Below are 18,207 nucleotides of genomic sequence, written 5' to 3' on the forward strand. Positions count from 1 at the left end.
CGCCCAGCGCGACGGACGAAAAAATCGTCGTAGGACTTTGCTGAGCGCGATTTCCACAACGGAGCCCATATCGTAGGTTAGGCCTGGAACGGCTTCGAAAAATACCCCTTAGCGGACGATTTGAGACGTTGTCTATAGAACTTTTCTTGTAGGAAAATACCCCTTAGCGGACGATTTTGAGACGTTGTCTATCAGAACTTTTCTTGTAGTGTAACTAATCTAGATAAATACGCTTCGATATTAAAATAAAATTATATATACTTTGTGAATCAATTAATATTATATCTGTGGCTCCATGTGTGACTGCGTAAGTGTAGTTTACTAACCAGAAAAAATAACATAGTTTATCAAACAAAGAAAAAACTACATGTACTTCACTCTATTATTTTTATAGAAAGATGATGCATAATCAATGAACCCTTAGTGAAAGTGTCCTATGTGGGGTATTCTTTATAGTAGTACATTATAATTTCACTTGCATGATTGTGGGGTATTCTTTCTACATTATAATTTCACTTGCATGGTTGTTGGATATCCCAGTTAGAGATGGCCACAATCGTATTGTGTTAACATTATAGATGATTTTATAATGGAAATTTTATGAAAGTACGTTTCAATAAAATTTGTATGTGTGTAGCACAAGATGCATATACCAATTGCATATCCATGATCATTGCGTTGGAAATTGACCTAATTCACCAACTTTTGACAAAATAAATAGAGAGTCAAAGAAAATTATACATGCTTTATGAACAATTAATTAGATTTTTGTGGGTCAGTTCTCACGTAAAATTGACCTAGTTTACTAACATGAGAAAATAAAATATTTAACAAATAAAGAAATTCTACATTTATATATATGTTTGTTATGTATATTTATAGAAACCCCTGATCTACTCTCGACTAGATTGATCTAGCAACCTAATCGTTGAGCCCTTTGTGAAATACTTGTTTGTTGGGGTATTTTTTATATTTATAGTTCCACTTATGTGGTTGTACTAGTTGTAAGGCTGGCATAACATTGTGCTGACGGTGACGGCGTTGGATATCTCCAATAATGCTATCCCTGAGTTGTATTTAACTTGTTGACATTTGTGATCGATTTAATTTATTTAGCATGGATTCATGGAAATATACTTCAATAAAAGCATTATTTGTCAATGTGTGTGTGTCGCACAGTGCATATGCCACCTGCAGCTCCACGTGTAATAGTGCTGGCAGTTTCCCTAGTTCACCAACTTGACAAAATATATTTTTTGAATATCAAATAAAATTATTTGTACTTTATGAACCAATTAATAATATGTGTGCTTCTCGTTGTGTATTTACACATGCAGTTGACCTAGTTTACTAACACAGTAAAAGCTTACTTTAATAAATAAAAAATACATTTGTACATATGTTTTCACTTTAATGATCTTGCATAAAAGAACAATTAGTGAAAGCATGGTAGTATGCAGTTACACCGGCCGTGTCGGATATCTTTGTCAATGTTTGCCATATAGTTGTATTTTGTTGCCTCATGTGAGCTATTTTTAACATTGATGTTTTGGATATATTTATTTTTATGAATGAATTGTATGGATGTACACATAAATACATTTGTATGTGTGTGTCACATGATGTTGCCAAGAGACGACCCTCCATTTATTTCAAAATATTATAAGTATGCATGGTACAAATTTACTAAAACTTAACACCATTGAAATCACGTAAAATAAGTTTTTGCTATTTCTCATGTGACCGAGAATTAGTGTAGCGTTTGGTTCACAATTAGTGCTAGATTAGGCCTGGATTAGTTAGTGCAATATTAGCCCACCATTAGCTATGCAAATGATACTGAGCTTTCGCGTTCTGGCTTTTAGGCCTTCTTTCTTTTTTTCTTTGTTTTGGTCCCCTTTTAGCTAGATTTCTTAGCTTTTTTTCCCCTATACCGTGTTGGGCTCGGAAGAGTGTACTCATTAGCAGTGGGAGATGAGCGAATAGTTGTGTGCAATTGCACAATAACATGTAATTGCATTTTTCATATTTTTTGTAACTTTAGTTGCCATGTTTTTTTTATAGTGTGCAATTGCATATATGTGTAATTTGAAAACTAATGTTTTTTTTACACGCGATTGCGCATATGTGTGCAATTCGGACCCACTGCCTTTTTTGTATGAAGGTTTGCACATATGTGTGCAACTGCATATATGTGTGTAAGTTGAATGTATCATTAACATTCAATTTAAATCTATGCATATTTTCTATTCATAGAAGCATAATTGCACATGGATTTGTAATTACTATATATGTGCAATTTTGGTTTTCTTTGTGCAATTGTAATTTTTCATCTCTTCGTAATCACAATTGTCATGTATACCTTTTTCTTACTTAAAAATGCCTAGTTCAAATATCCCACTAGCTACATAAGCACATACTCCCTCCGTTCCTTTTTAATTGACTCGGATTTAGTACAAAATTGTACTAAATTTGAGTCAATTAAAAAAGAACGGAGGGAGTACCATAAAGTATATTTCCATTGTCCTGCATGGCAAATTAAAGTGTGCTGATTTTGCTAAACCCTCCCGTGAACAATCAAACATGTTCGGATGCTAAGGGTGTGTTTGGTTGGTGCTCAAAATCAATCGTACCTAATGTTTGGCCATGGACAAAATTTTGGTAATACTAGTTCGGATGGTTGCCAAAATTTTGGATGCCCATACCACCATCGCAACTCTAGTTTGTTTTTCTTGCCAACATTCGCCAAACAATGGGCAAGCAAAACCAAAAATCTTTCTACCAGAAGTTTGTCAACCGTGAGTTAAACTAACTCTGGGTCAACCTAGGCCTAGCCGCCCCCAAATGAATCCAGACTCCACAAAATCTTATCCGCCCTTAAGAAAAATCAACTATACCTAGAAGTAGCAAGTATATGAGAAATAAAAGCATTGCACAGAAACCACAATTGTAGCTCAGGCTACATGCAGCTCGTCTTTTGAAAAATTGAAAACAACATTTAAAGTATCAAAAAGTATGAAATTAAATCTAGATGTAGAAAATTGAATAGTATTTCTATTGGTCAATTAGAGTTTCCTTCTAGAACATATAATTGTCTCAACAGGTCCAACATACATAAACTATTGGATCTTTTGAGTAATACATAAGAAAATCTTACAAGAATTGATAGTTTGTGTATGTAAGATACAAAACAGATCAGGGACACTCAAGAGAAGTATCTCCCAATTTATTTACTTAAGAATAAGCTCTCTTTTTAAATCTACTAATTTTATTCATCTTCTTTTTCGAGTAACAAGAAATGTTTTAATAATATAGAATATATGGAAAGGTTGCCGTTTAAATCTAGTTATAAATATTTTTGTATCAAGTATACTTCATATATAAATATATGGTCCATAAGCATGTCTCCATATAAGACGGGTTGATAAAAAGAAGGGGAAATTCAAATTGTTAATTAAGTCCAGAACGGTATTCCATAACGAAATTCCAATCAAAACAAAACCAAAAATACCGAGTCTCTTAAACAAGGCATTCTAAAACTTAGGTAACTATAGCCATTAGGATTTGAGTTATATATGAAGTGACGAGTATTTGCTAATTTCTTGTAAACATGGATTTTCTTTGTATTGGAATTCAGTTAATCAGTTACGGAACCAGAAGAAGATTGTGGCGCTAGGCCAGGTGGAATGTGAAACGGACGATTCGACCTACAACTTTCTTGAATTTTGGATTGTAGAAATATTCGCCTTTTTATTTGATTGGATGCAGAGGGCGGAACAGTTATTCTCATCGGTGAAAACATGGTTGAACTCCATCTTCTCTTCTCAGAAAAATAAATCAATAATGATTTTCTCTTGTTTACTGAGCACTCAGCTTCGAACTGAACGGTCCTTACTCTTCACTCGAAATTATCACGCTGTCCCAGCTGTATTTTTCAACTGCTTAGTATGTTTTCCAATCGTGTTTCTACGATCGATATCTATCGTCTCCATCAATCACTATCGGCGTTCGTCGTCGGATCCAGGGAAAAGAACACAGTCGCAGATATGATGGGGACACAATGTATTCATAATGCAATCTTTATCTCAGTCGATGCGCGACCAGGGCCCCGGTCACCCAACTCCGAGCCGCGCTCTGCCGCACACGGCGCTTTCGTGGCCAAAAGCCGGCCCCGGTTGCCCACGCATGCCGACTCCCAGGTAGGCCATCCATCATCATCGTCTATGGAAATGCTCGTTGGGGTGCTCTCTCGCTCAGGTGCCCTCTGGGACGACACCTCGCGCTGGGAGCCTGGGACAGACTGGTCCGAGCAATCGTCCCAGCGGCGCTGCACAAATCTTGACTTCTGCATGCAATTATGTGGATCACAAAACTGAAAGATTCGGAAGCTAATCGACCCAGCAGCATGTGCCTGGAGCCCAAGGTTGCATGTTGCACCCAACTTATTGTCAATCAGCTTAAACGATTACCCAAAATTATTCGATCCTGCTGGTTTTCAGCAGTAGGAGTACACAACCAGCTAATTAACTTGAGCCATTTAGCAGCTAAGCCAACACCAACCATAGTATATACAGCCACAATCTAGCTCCATCTCGGAACAACATTATGCTCTCCAGAAACGAACTCTCTTGTGAGTTAACCACGCTCATCATCAGTGCCCAAACTGGTCAGGTTTTCAGTCCCACTACAAGAGATCCTCCTGTCAGTTGCACTCAACTCCTGCTTCTAGCTCTCGCCGCTTGGAGGCTTTGCTCCTATCCCGGTTAGCTCCAGGGGCAATGACGCCGGTAACTTCGAAAGCCTGCATGAAGCAAAGAAATGGTCAAATGAGTCCAGTAGTACAGTCTAGTGCAATGCGCTTAAGAGAGGTTATAACCACATCATCAAACACTTATGTAAGCTTCACCTACTCCAACAGAAACTCCTCTTCCTATGTGGCTTAATGATACATAATGTTTGGTTAGTGTTCAAAATCAACCTACCTAATTTTTGGTAATAGTTCAGATGGTTGCCAAATTTTTGGATGCCCATACCACCTTGCCAACTCTAGTTTGTTTTTCTTGCCAACATTCACCAAACAATGGGCAAGCAAAACCAAAAATCTGTCTACCAAAATTTTGGTAGGGTATGCCCCTATAAAGCTACAGAATATACTAAACCTACCCTATCAAAATTTTGGACAAGAACAATAACAGATCTTGCAGGAATCTTAGCAAAGTATTTTTGGCTCATTACAACCTGGTCCAATTCAGAATCGGAGAATAGGAACAATAGGAACATGTAGCTTGCCTAAGAGAGGAACAAACCATCATTAGCTTCAAGTCAATAAAAGGCATAACTTATGGAAATACACACGGCATTCTAAATTCTACTCGAGTAAAAGCCATAGAATAAATTTTGATCACCAAGCTGGATCCAATGAAGCAGTGACTACTCGAGTAAAGCTATAGAACTGAACTTATGTAAGATAGGTCTACCAAGTAACTAGAAATGTGCTCCATGTATTTGCACATAATTGTGCCCAATGTGTGCATCGGATTAAGTGGCCAATAAGGATCCATCATATTATAGGTTATCATTAGATACAAGCAGAAGATGGATCAATAACAAAATAATCCTAGTGAGAACAATATTTTCCAAAACAAAGAGAGCATAAAACCAGGAACCTAAACGAAGGCCAAAACTTAGTTGCACAACTAAATGTGCATCAATTAACAAACTAACTGAAGTAGTTAAAATAAACTGGGTAGAACAAAAACTAAAACATCTCATTGTGTGAATCATAGCTGACTACATTTAGTAGCTATTCCAGTAACTATGATGTATTATTATTCTTATTAGTTTTATCTTTGCACCAAACTGATTAGATACGTGCGCTAGCCCTCTGTAAGAGCAGACAGTTATTATGCCACACCGCACCGCACAAACCTATGCTATTAGCACCAAACTAATGAAGTGCGGTTCCAACCCTTCCCACTTGAGAGTACCATGCACAAAACCACGTAAAGCACTGCTAGGAGAAAATGAAGGTGTTTCTACACTTTCCAGTACTAGTCAAGCGTCCCTTCAGATTTCCACTCTACTATATGTGAATTAAAATATCCATCCGTGGAAATTGCTTGCAAAAGCATTGGGAAAAGAAAAGACAACTGTTCTGTGACACTGATGTCTCATTTCTATATTTGACAAGTTATCAGCAGCATATGTTTCGCCCAGTTTTTCCTTAATTAACTGGGAAATTCTGTTATTCTCAAATATGGAGCTACTGCCTCCCGAGAGAGACGTCTATCTTGGGAAAAAATCTAGTGATTATGAAACACAAGAAAAAATCTTTAACAGTTTAACAGCCACAAACTAGGTTAATTAGGGCAATGAAGAACAAATTTCACTTTCTTTTCAGCAAGTGGTTAAACTTCTGCAGCAGTAAATCGATAAAAATCTCAGATCTCATTTTCAGTAGCAGAGGTTTCAATTTTGACAGTTCTCAAAGGACAGGGTGAGTCGATCAACGTACATAATGTTTGTAAGTTAAAATATTCCAAATACTATTGTTAGCAATATAACCATATATTGATTAAATTAGTATGAGCAAAGATAGTTTAATAGAATCACTGGAGTGTGTGATTTTACGATCCGTAAACTATGTAACGATTGGACATCTTTTATGTGAAATTACAAGACCCAAAGCATCAAATAATACCATATTCTATCAAGAGGTCATGTTTATGAAAACAACTTCTATTATTCCATATTTACCACCAACACAAAAGAAAAAGGGCAGAAAAAAGTATTACCTTTCTGCCTACTGGGAAATGGTAGGTGTAATTGGAGTTGGAACCATCTGGTGGACAAGATGTTGCATTCCTGGCTTCAGTTCCTTGTTACAGAAATCATCATACTCTTCCTTATCACCCGCCTTCTTTTTGACCTCTACCACTACAAGGGAGGGGGTGAGCTCGAAAATCTCGGCGCCAATTGTTAGTGGCCCCTTAACTCCTTCCCTTGTACCCTCTAGGCTCACCCGCCAATCCTTCTTCCGCACCGCGAAGCTCTTGACGTTAGCGATCTCCTCCAATTTAGTTATAATCTCCGACATAGGCTCGCTGGAGATGAATCTCACCTCGTCCCCCTTTTCCTCGAACAGCCCCGACAAGTTGAATCCCCTTGAGAATGATATGATATCAAACGCATTAAGGCTTGCGGGGCGTGGGAGTGGCCCAGGGAGCCTCTGGCGCCGCTCCTCGAATGAGGAAGTGGCAGGGCAGGACACAACCGATGAATCCGACTCCGAACCGGAATCATCGGCGTCGACCTCCTGCGGAGGCGGTGGAGGCGGCAACTGTTGAGGAATAGGGTCAGTGAGCCCCAGGTCCAGCATATCATTCTCGGCATCGATCACGTTGTAGAGCTGGTCATCCTCGATATAGAACTTGACGGGCCGGAAACCTTTCTTGAACCACCGGCTCTCCATGACCTCTGGCAAGGTGATCCTGGTGCTGGGGTTAGTGTCAAGGAAACGCATGATCAAGCTGGTGAGGTCCTTGGAGAACCACCTTGGGCAGCGGAACTCTCCCTTGTAAATCTTCCGGTACATGGCCATGAGGTTCTGGTCATGGAAAGGGAGGTACCCGGCCATGAGGACAAAGAGGATGACGCCGCAGGACCATATGTCGGCCTTGGCCCCCTCGTACCCCTTGCGGGCGAGCACCTCGGGGGCGACATAGGCGGGCGTGCCGCAGAAGGTGTGCAGGAGGCCGTCGGGCTGGAACGGCTCGGCGACAGCGGAGAGCCCAAAGTCTGATACCTTGAGATTGCCGGCCTCGTCGACGAGGAGGTTCTCGGGCTTGAGGTCGCGGTGGAAGACGCCGCGGGCGTGGCAGAATCCGACGGCGGAGACGAGGTGCTGGAAGTAGCGGCGCGCGGTGTCCTCCTTGAGGCGGCCCTTGGAGACGCGGGAGAAGAGCTCGCCGCCGCGGACGAGCTCCATGACGAAGTAGATCTTGGTCTTGGTGGCCATGACCTCGAAGAGGTGCACGATGTTTGGGTGGCGCACGCGGCGGAGCACGGCGATCTCGCGCTTGATGTGCGAGACGAGGCCGCTCCGCACCGCCTTCTCCCGGTCGAGCACCTTGATGGCGACGCTCTCGCCCGTCTGCAGGTGGCGCGCGTGGTAGACCTTGGCGAAGGTGCCGTGGCCGAGGACGCGGCCCAGCTCGTAGCGCCCCATGAGCAGCCCGCGGGAGCCGGTGGCGCCGCGCTTGGCCGCGGAGGGGGAGGGGGACGGCAGGCGCGCGGGCTGCGGGGACTGGTCGGGCGGCGGCGGCTTGACGGCCGCCATCGAGGGGTGGTGGATGGGCAAAGCGGAGGGGATTAGGTGGAGCAGCCGGCCTCGGACGGAGGAGGTGCAGGCAGGCAGCTTAACGGCTCCGCGAAAGCTCGCTTCTTTGTTGTTGTTTGCTTTCCTCTCCACCTACGGCGCGGCGCAGGGGTTCTATGGCTGGCCCGTCGAGCATATGGTTGGGCTGGGACTCTTTGCTTTTGGAGGCCAGATATTTTTCACATCTCCTTGTTTGTATTTTTCCCGGTGGTTATATGGCTTCGTGCCCCTCGCCGTTTGCTTGTATTGTTTGGGATGGGTTTCTTTTGTTTTACCCAATTCCTGCTGCTGGAGTCTCTCCTTTCCTTTGTGCACCTTTTGTGCCCTAATTCGAGGATTTTTGCGTAAATGCGCGCAATGCTTCTAGTGCATAACCGTTGCCCACAATAGGAACAACGATAACAGCTGTACATAATAATAAAGTAGTGTATTATACAAGCATCACTTTTTATTTCGCGAGAAACATTCGCCGTTCATATGTGTAGAGCAAATTGGCAGCATACCGATCGGTTGTAAACTTTGTTGCCTAGCTTCTACTAGTATCAAACATGAGATTTGTGGTAAATACAAGTATTTAGAAACATCAAAACCTTTATTTCAACATTAACCCTTACAATTGTTATAATGTTGCTCAATTTTTTTTGTAGAAAATGCTACAAATACTAAACGAGCAACGTGCAAATAAAGTTATATGCATACAATTACCGACTCGTCATCGGGAGAAAAGAGGGTTACGAGTAACCAAGTTCTTTTCGTGTTTTCTAGAGGGTTTTATAATCGCACTTTGTATCACTAGCTACCCTAATAGAAGAGTGTGCCTCCACTAATTTAATATAGGTTTTTTTACCACATTGACAAGGTTTTCGATATGGTACTCGATCTGGCCACCAATTCCGGTGAAAATGTGTTGCTCCGTAAAAAAAGTAAAGGTAATTTAGGTAATGTCAAATGATGTTCTTGATGCTACTAAGTTTCTCACATATATGGTTAAACATACAAATATCTGGCAGGAAAATGCGAAGAGATCTACATTCTATATAGGGGTAACTATTTTAATAATGAATTGCATTAGTAGCCTAAAATGTTGCACCATTTTTGTATACTTGTGCACCATTCATATGTCCCATCTTTTGTATTGAATATGACCACTTAAACCCCTCCCACATCAATCTTTTTTCCTTAAGGGGTTCCACTCTTTGGTTGGATGCCACTAGCTGTAATGTTGTTTACAAGAAAAGAAAATATCGCTTTCCCACTTTATGTTGTTCGCAAGCAAGTTCACATAACCATTCGACCCCATACCTAGCACTAGTATAGTTATTTGTCCCAAAGAAGGTCATCGATCAAGACGGCAACATGTTGCGTTGAGTATACCTTCACATAAAACGTGTGTCTCCCGAGAGGGCTAATGTGTTATCGAGAAAAAAGAGCATACACTGTATATGCTAATAAATTGTTCCCCCGGCGGTACCCCATACTTAGTCACGGTCTCAGCTTCTCCGACCCACACCGTTCATTCTTCCTTAACTAGTTTACCTCTCACAATTGTTATAATGTGATTCAAGTTTCATGGAGAAAATGGTGTAGATTAATGAACACACAACATCCAATAAAAGTAATGCATACAATGACCGGCTCGCCATTGGGAAGAAAAGAGGGTTATCCAGTAAACCAAGTTATTTTCTTGTTTTCTAGAGGGTTTTGTAGTTACACTTTGTATTGCTAGCTACTCTAGTACAAGAATATGATTTTAGTGATTTAATTAATACAAGAGTCGGTGTTTGACCATATTGACAATGTTTTCAGTGTGAAACTCTAGCCACCAATTTGGGTAAAAACATGCTTGTAGCTCCATAAAAAAATATGTTAAGATATCTGGTTTGGTAACACTAATTTAGCTACACAGTTTTGGGATATTTACTTCGTCTCTAACCAACAAACTAAAACTGTTTGGGAGGTTTGGGATGGAACTAATTTGGGATGTGATTTTAGAAGAGCTTTCTCTGATGAAATGATGTTGCAGTGGTAAGAGTTAGTTGCTATTGCTAATACTATTAACCTAGTGGATGAAGATGACCAGCTTATCTGGTCCTATGAAATAAATGGAGTGTATTTCTCAAAATCTATGTATGCTTTAGTTAATTTTAGAGGTATAACTTCAGTTTATTTACCTGCTGTTTGGAACCTCAAAATTTCTCCTAGAGTTCAGGTGTTCCTTTGGTTGTTTTCCCAAAACAAAATTATAACTAGAGATAATCTGAGACATAGAGGGATTACCAAACCTCTAGAGTGCTCTTTTTGCAAGGATTTTGAAAGTGCATCACCTATTCTTTGAATGCATAGTTGCTAGAAGTGTCTGGCTTTTAGTAGAAAATTGTTTTAAGTGTAGGATTGATAAATTTGTAGATGTGACTAGTAGATGGTTATGTAATAAAACATTCTTACAATTTAATTTCATTTCCTCTGCTGCCTTGTGGGGGATTTGGAACTCTAGAAATAGTATAATTTTTAATAGATTGACATGGATGGATATGAAACAGGTGTGGAGGTTGATTCTATCATATCTCAGAAAACTGGAAAGTTCCTTTCAAGGATCAAATCTGGAAGGAGGTGGATTGGCACTGATGTCAAGCTGAAGTACACCAATTTCGACTGGATCTCCTCTTGGGCTCGTGCTTCGAAGCTCGCACATGGTGGAAGGGTTTCCATGGCTTACCTGAAAGAAACACCCAGAGGAAGACTCTTCGATCCATGTCGTGCTGGGTTAGCTGCCTCTCTGAAGTCTGGAAAAGAACAGTTTAGTGTTTTGGTGTAATGTAATGTCTGTGGTGGTTTTTTGATAGTTTGGCTAGGTGACGGCGTGCTTTTGTGGCGCTGAGCTGTGGCTTTGGTTCAGTGTTACGGTGCCCGTGATGTGGGTGGTAGGATCTAGCTTTAAGACTTGGTTCTAGCTGCGGCTTTGCTCGTTTTAGTTTGAATTCTGAATGTTCTGAACAGTGGTTTCGTTTATGCTATAAATGGAACCGAGGAGGTGTCTCCATGTGAATCTAAAAAAAATGTTAAGAAAAATATTTCATGATAATGTAGGCAATGTGAAACGGATGTTGTTGATGCTACAAAAAAATTCTTACGTATGGTTAAACATGCAAATAATTGATCGGGAAAACATGAAAAAATCTACATTTACATAGGAGGTAAGTAGTTAAAAAAATAAAGCATCATTTCTTATAGTTGCACACCGGTCATGTGCCCCATATGTTTCATTCAATATGTCCACTTAAACCTGCCACATCTATCTTTTTCCTCTTTGGGCTGTACTCCTTGTTTGGATGCCACTACGCTATAATGCTGTTTACATGAGAATATATCGCTCTCCTACTTTACACCGTTGTCAAGAAAGGTTCATATAACCACGCGATCGACAGACCTTCCCATACGTAGCACTATTATTATTAATTGTTTGTCCAAGAAGAAGTTCACTGAACAAAGCCGGTAACATACTAACATGTTGCGTTGAGGGTATACCTTCGCGTAAATATGTGATCACCGAAGGGCGTATGTGGTACTCGAGAAAAGAAAGCAATATATATACTACGTACGTGATAAATCATATTCTCCGAGCAGTACCCCGTACTGTCAGTCACGGTCTCAGCTTCTCCAGGCCCACCCATTCAGGTCTCCTCGTCCGTTCATTCTTCCTTAAAAAACGTAAAAAATATTATTATTGTACACTACTAGTTTCAACATCTCTCAGGACAAATAATGCAAAAGATCTCTCTTTCTTAATCATGGAAAGAAAGTGCTGCGCAGTGGTCCTTCACTTTCCAAGATGGCGGGTTTGAACCAGAGAACACGCGAGGCGATTTGTTTGAGGCGACGTGGAGGAACCGCAGTGGGTCGCGCTGGCGCCGCGAGGACAGGTGCAGCTTTCCCGAGCGCCATGTCGGCTGGTGCGGCGTGACGGTCGCGCGCCGCATGCCTGTCCACCGCAACCTCTGCACCTGCCTACCTTAAACAAAACTGGCCCATCGCGTCGATCGGCGTCGCGCCGGTAAACCTGGCGGCGCTGGCGTGTCCGCCGCCCCGGCCGGCCGGACGGCGCGGATTCGGCCGCGTGAGCCGAACCGCCCCGACGCCGTGCGCTCGCGTGGGCCACAAGTACGTCTGCCTTGCCGAACTCCGAACCGTAGCGGCGATGCAAGCAACGGAAACGCGCGTGAAGCTCAGCGTGCGGCTCACAGCTCACTCCCTGGCGTGCCGGTAACTCCAGCCAGCGTCATGACTCAACTTCACGGTGTCGTCGACGTGTTTCCACTACAAGTCCAAAGGTGCAAGACAAACACGGTGACGTAGGACCTACTGGCAAATCGTCCTTCTCGCTGATCTCCATCTGATGGCGTGATTGGTCTGTAGAGGACAACAAAAATCAGCCCGGTAGCTCCATGCAATAGGATCAACATGTCCGCGGCGACCCATTTGCAGCCCGTGGACGTGTCGCGGATCACTCGTGTGACCTCCCTTTGTAGCCTCAGGCCCGCTAGCAACATATGTGTTCAACACACCGGTGCTAACGAACGGCGCCGTTGTGGCCGGGGAGGGGGGATTCGACGTTCACGCTTGACTCAGAAATGTTCGGGGCATGGAATTCAACCCGCATCGCCGAGCCGGTTACCTGGGCGACATCAAGTACTTGAGCTACGATCACGTTGGTGGCCAGACAAGGCCCTCTAGATGGCCATCGCCTAGAGCAAGCTCGACAAGCTCTCCCAAGTAGGAGGGTCTTGTGGGAATCCGCGCTATCGCGTGAAAGGCGTGTCATGTCAACGCTCACCCCATCGAGTCATTAGACGCACGACACCCCCACAATGGCGCCAGAACCCGCAACACATGTGTTGGCGCCATAACCCGTGGCACCCACTGGGCTGCCCCTGCCTGACCCAAGCATACAAGTGATGCTAGAGTGCCAGGGCCTATTTTATGTATGTGACATGACCCAAACAGATCAAAATAGATCAATTTATATTATGCCGTTGCTGGAGATGGGCGCGAACGGGTTAAAATCATTCATATTTGATTCCAAATTCCCACTTCACCTATACTACGTGATTCCACTGAATTCTCTAGGCTCGGATGCTAAATTGCTAATGCTATACAGGGAGACGAATCGACCAACCTTTCGAGGCTCCGATAGATACGCAAGGCAAAAAATGGATGGACGCCACAACAGGCGGATGAAAGCGAATTGAACGGAATCTAACCACGCATCTATCTAGAGCACACGCGTCACCATCGCACCTTTGCCTTGTGCAATGGGACAAGCACGAATTCGGAATTTTATGCAGGTTTTTTCCCGCTACGAAATTGACCTGCCCGTAAAGCTAAAGACAGTGACCAGCGGGGTGGACGAATTTAGGGTGCAAAAATATCCTGCAGCACTATAGGTAAATCGTGTATTTCACCGATCGAGGACGTTTTCGATGGCTTGTTTTAGCAACAACTCACGTCACGTTTGATTGGTTGAAAATTAAGCAAAACTTAAGCTGCCGACTAGCTACAAAAGCTAGTCTGTTGCAACCATATATTTCCTCCTCGATTCAAGTTACATGCCATGAAACACTACCTTGCTATGATTGTCATCGATTGCTTTAGGTAACCGTGACCAGAAATAGGCTCGGAAGCTTCTCGATTCATAGAAAGGTTATGGACACGAGTGCTGGAAACCTAGATGCGCTAGAAAAAATTAGCTCCGTCGAATTTTCCTTTTTATTGAAAAATGAGAAGCGATTTCATTACCTACTATCGACTTCTCCATATCTAGAGTGCACATATTTAAAGTGGCTATAGAATTTGGAAATCTGACCAAAATATAGGGACGATCGACGGAAAAAAGGTCACCGAAAAAATCGACGATCGAGATGTGTGCAACCTAACAAGGGATGGTAGTGAGAATCAAATAGAAATAAAATCCAACACTAGCTTCTATACACTTCTACTACATTCTAGATAATTTGGCTCTTTAGTCATATGTGTTTTAGTGTTTTTTTTTAGAGTGTTCTAGTGTGAATTGTAACCATGTTGTTTGTGTTTGCTTTCCTAATTTTAAACGGTATTCTCTAGAACCGTATAGCTACAAGTAGAACTAAGTATTGGTTTCTCATGGGGCATATAAATAGAGGTTCTCACCTATCAAATGAATGGAACCTTATGTTCTCGATGATTTAGATCTTGGATTATATCTTGTGTGTTGAAAGTTTTAGACTAAACTTTTCCATACCCATGACCATACCCATACCCCGAGAGCGGACGGACTTTCTCCCACCGCTCTCACCACCTCCGTCTCTCCTTGTGCTCCAGGTCAAGGGCCAGCTGGCCCCTCCCCTGTCCTCTCCGATGGTGGCCGGTGGCGAGTAGGGCGAGGGTCCCTTCCCTCTGTAGTATTAGTCTAGGTCTAGATCAAGGTTTGGCGTTATGCCGGTTGTCTCCCATGTGTAGTTCTGGAGCTGTGCACCAGATTTTGGCCAGATCTAGTGTGGGATAGGGCCTCTCTCTCTCTCTCTCTCTCTCTCTCTCTCTCTCTCTCTCTCTCTCTCTCTCTCTCTCTCTCTCTCTCTCTCTCTCTCTCTCTCTCTCGTTTCGATGCCCTGGAGGCCAAAGATAGGAGTGACAAGGATGAGCATGGATGTCTCCCTCAATAAGGTTGTGGTTTCGGGTGGTGGAGCGAGCGAGAGGGCGCTGGGGCCTGAAGGGAAGATTGGGTGGATGCTTTGTTGAGTTCCTGCGTGACTGCAAGGATTTGCTGTGATTTTGGGCCGGTGAGGCGGCCGTTCCACATCCTTGATGGGAGTAATTCCTCAACGACATGGATGTCGTCGACTTTCATGGCCGAAGGGCGGCTACTCCCTCCCTTCTTACAAGCAACATGTGCACATGATATGTTGTTCAACTGCTAGCCAAAGGTATGTTCAAACCTCCATGCCATCGTTCCATTTTGAAGGCCCTTCGGCTCTGACTGCGATCGGATGTGTGGACAAAAGATCGGTGGAGAAGGAGCCAGATGATGATTTGACCTGGATTGCTTTTTTCCGTTCTTGTCCTAGGGTTGAGTTGTAATTTTCTTTATTTTAGAGGGTTTTTTTCTGTAATTTGTACTCCACTGACCATGAAATGAATACAGCTATCGGGGTCCTTCCAGACCCCTTTTCATGTGATGAGGAATTGGCTTGGTGATTCATGAGTTGAAGCAACAGTATGCAAGTGGAGGCGACTTCACATGAGAAGTTCAAAGTCTTACCTCTCAGGGTGAAAATCTAAGGACTGACCTTAATTGGTTGTGCCTGGCAATGTCCTTGTTGAAGGCATTGTTTTGAGAGTGAGGATTTTTCTTCAGGGTGAAAACCTAAGATCTATGACCGGGCGACGACGGCGCTGGTGCACTGTTTCCTTCTTGGAGGCGTCGCTTTTGGAGAAGCTGAACTTCTGGTGTTGTCTTGTTGGTGTTAGTGCCGTTGTTTCAAGGAACAGATTGCTGTAGTGGGACTTTTTCTTTTTTGCAATTCTTATTTCTTTTCGGGTTGTGTGCATCTGTAGTGCCGCTAGGGCAATACGTTGTTGCAGAGGTTGGATGTAATTAATATCTTCGTGATATTAATATATACTCTTTATCAAAAAAAGACCACTCTTCATGTTCAAAAGAAAAAAAGACTAAACTTTTGACATTCCCAACCCTAGAGGGAGCCCATCCCGCCCGAAGAGCAATATCTAGTGCATCACCTTTTAGTGGTTCATTCAATATTTGTGTTGTCTTTACTGTAGCAGCAAGCACCTATAAGGCAATAAGAACATCTCCAATAGCCGCACTAAAAATCGGCGCGCTAAAAATCGTTTCGGCCGCGCTGTAAACTGGTAGCGCGCGCTGCGCTGAAAGTTGCCCCGTCGGATGCGGTATTTTGCGGTGCGTGCTCGAGCGGTAAAAGTGGTCCTCCGCCGGGCGCGCCATTATGCAGCGCGCGGCGCGGCCGAACGGCTAGTTTGATCATTTTTGGTTCGAAACAAATCAAACAAAACACGAAAAAATAATCAGGAATTACGAAATATATTAAAAGTTCGACGGTACAGCGACATTTTATTTAAACTACCCTAAAATCTACTCCGAGTCCCAGTCGAAGTCCGACGAGTGGCTGCTCGGAGTAGTGTCGGACACCGGAGTAGTTGTCCACTCGAAGGAGGAGGAGGAGGAGGGGATGATCGTCGACGGCCCGGCGCCGTTTCTCTTCTCCTCCGCCCTCCTCGCCACCTTCTCCGCCCTCTCCGCCTTCCACGCTGCCGACTCCGACGCTTCTCGCGGTCCGCCTTCTGTTTCTCCTTCTGCGCGTAGAACGTCTCCATCGCGGCGACGTCCTCCGGGAACTGCCGCGCCCACTCGAGGCGGAGGCGCTCGTCCTGCTCCACGATATGCGGAGCCGCTGCTCGAGCTCGCGGTTGCGCCGTTGCTGCTCGCGCGTGACGGCCGGCGATGCGACGCGAGCATCTCTGCCTGCTCCCGCGTCCACACATCGTGGAAGTTCATCTGGCGGCGGGAGTGGCCGAGGCGCTAGGTGACGGCGCCGCCTCGTGCGCCATGTCGAAGGTGCCGAGCCGGATGCGCTCCTCGCCGGAGTGGATCTCGGCGTCGAAGCGGCCGCTCGGCCGCGCGCGAACGCCGCGGTAGCCGGAGGCGAAGCGGTGGCGCGGAGGCATGGTGTCGTCGGAGACGGAGCGTCAACGCGGACACGACGCGGGAGGCAGAGCGGTGAGAGGAGGGAGGCGGAGGCGGAGCGACACATGCGCAACTGAAGTTTCCAGACGGTTGGGTGCGCGCCCGCGTGGCGTTTTATAGCGCGCGTCTCTTTTTCGCGCGTCCGCTGGACGTTCGCGCTGGTGCGCCAAATTGGAGGTTTTTTTACGGCGCGCGCATTTTTTACCGCGAAACATCTGACAATTTGTAACTGGGCCGCCATCCGAAGCCCCCATGCCGGCACAGTTTCATATAAGTGGAGGCCTGGGCCGTGTCGTGCACTCGTGCCGGGTCGGCCCGTTGTCCAGCTCTCCTGGCGCCGTTAGCCCGTCACACTGTGCCAACCCACTGGGGGGTGCTGTACGCCGACCTGGTCGGTGCGGACCAGGCGCCGCACACCCCCCAGGCAGGTTGTTGGGCCGGCCCAACATTCTCACTCTTTCTTTTTTTGGTTTCTTTTGCTTTTTTGTTTTTTCTGTTCAATTTTCTTTTTACGTTTTTTAAAAGCTGATTCTTTTTAGACCCGATTTTAAAAATTATTTTAGTTTTTCTGAAATTTAAATATTTTTAAAATTTGAACATTTTTCAAATTGGAACAAATTTTAAATTGGAACAAATTTTAAAATTGAACAAAAAATTTAAAATTTATTATTTTTTATACATGAACAAATTTCGAATTTGAACAATTTTTTATTTAAACAAATTTTTTATTTGAACAATTTTCGTATTTGAACAAAAAAAAAATTGAACAATTTTTTATTTGAACAATTTTCGAATTTGAATTTTCTCGAACAATTTTCGTTTTGAACACTTTTCAAAATTTGAACTTTTTCAAATTTAAACAATTTTTAAATTTGAATTTTCGATTTTGAACAAAAATAAAAATAAACAGAAAAGAAAGAAAACGGAAAAGGAAAACAGAAAACAGAAAAAAGAAAAAAGAAAAAACAGAAACAGAAACAGAAAACGAAAAAAAGAAGATGATGAAAATGGGCCAGGCCCAATACCCGACCAGGGTGTGCGGTGCCTGGTAGGCACCGACCTGGTCGGTGTATAG

The 18,207-nt window shown here is 43.6% G+C and overlaps 1 protein-coding gene across 2 annotated transcripts in view; it reads right to left on the bottom strand.

Annotated features, from left to right (window-relative positions):
- LOC124661116 (CBL-interacting protein kinase 19-like) overlaps positions 1-8,496 on the bottom strand; it is a 34,033-nt gene extending 25,537 nt beyond the window's left edge. Inside the window, exons 1-2 of one of the 2 annotated variants that reach the window (XM_047198971.1) lie at positions 6,795-8,496; positions 4,448-4,801 (exon numbers count right to left, since the gene is read on the bottom strand). In XM_047198971.1, coding sequence (XP_047054927.1) covers positions 6,803-8,338 — 1,536 coding nt within the window. In that variant the 5' untranslated portion in view covers positions 8,339-8,496 and the 3' untranslated portion in view covers positions 4,448-4,801; positions 6,795-6,802. Of the gene's footprint in view, positions 1-4,447; positions 4,802-6,794 lie in introns of those variants that run through there. The other variant, XM_047198972.1, reaches the window with a different exon arrangement.
- Between the last annotated feature and the right edge of the window lie 9,711 nt (positions 8,497-18,207).

This window comes from Lolium rigidum, chromosome 6, assembly GCF_022539505.1.
Source record: "Lolium rigidum isolate FL_2022 chromosome 6, APGP_CSIRO_Lrig_0.1, whole genome shotgun sequence".
NCBI classification, from domain to species: Eukaryota; Viridiplantae; Streptophyta; class Magnoliopsida; order Poales; family Poaceae; genus Lolium; species Lolium rigidum.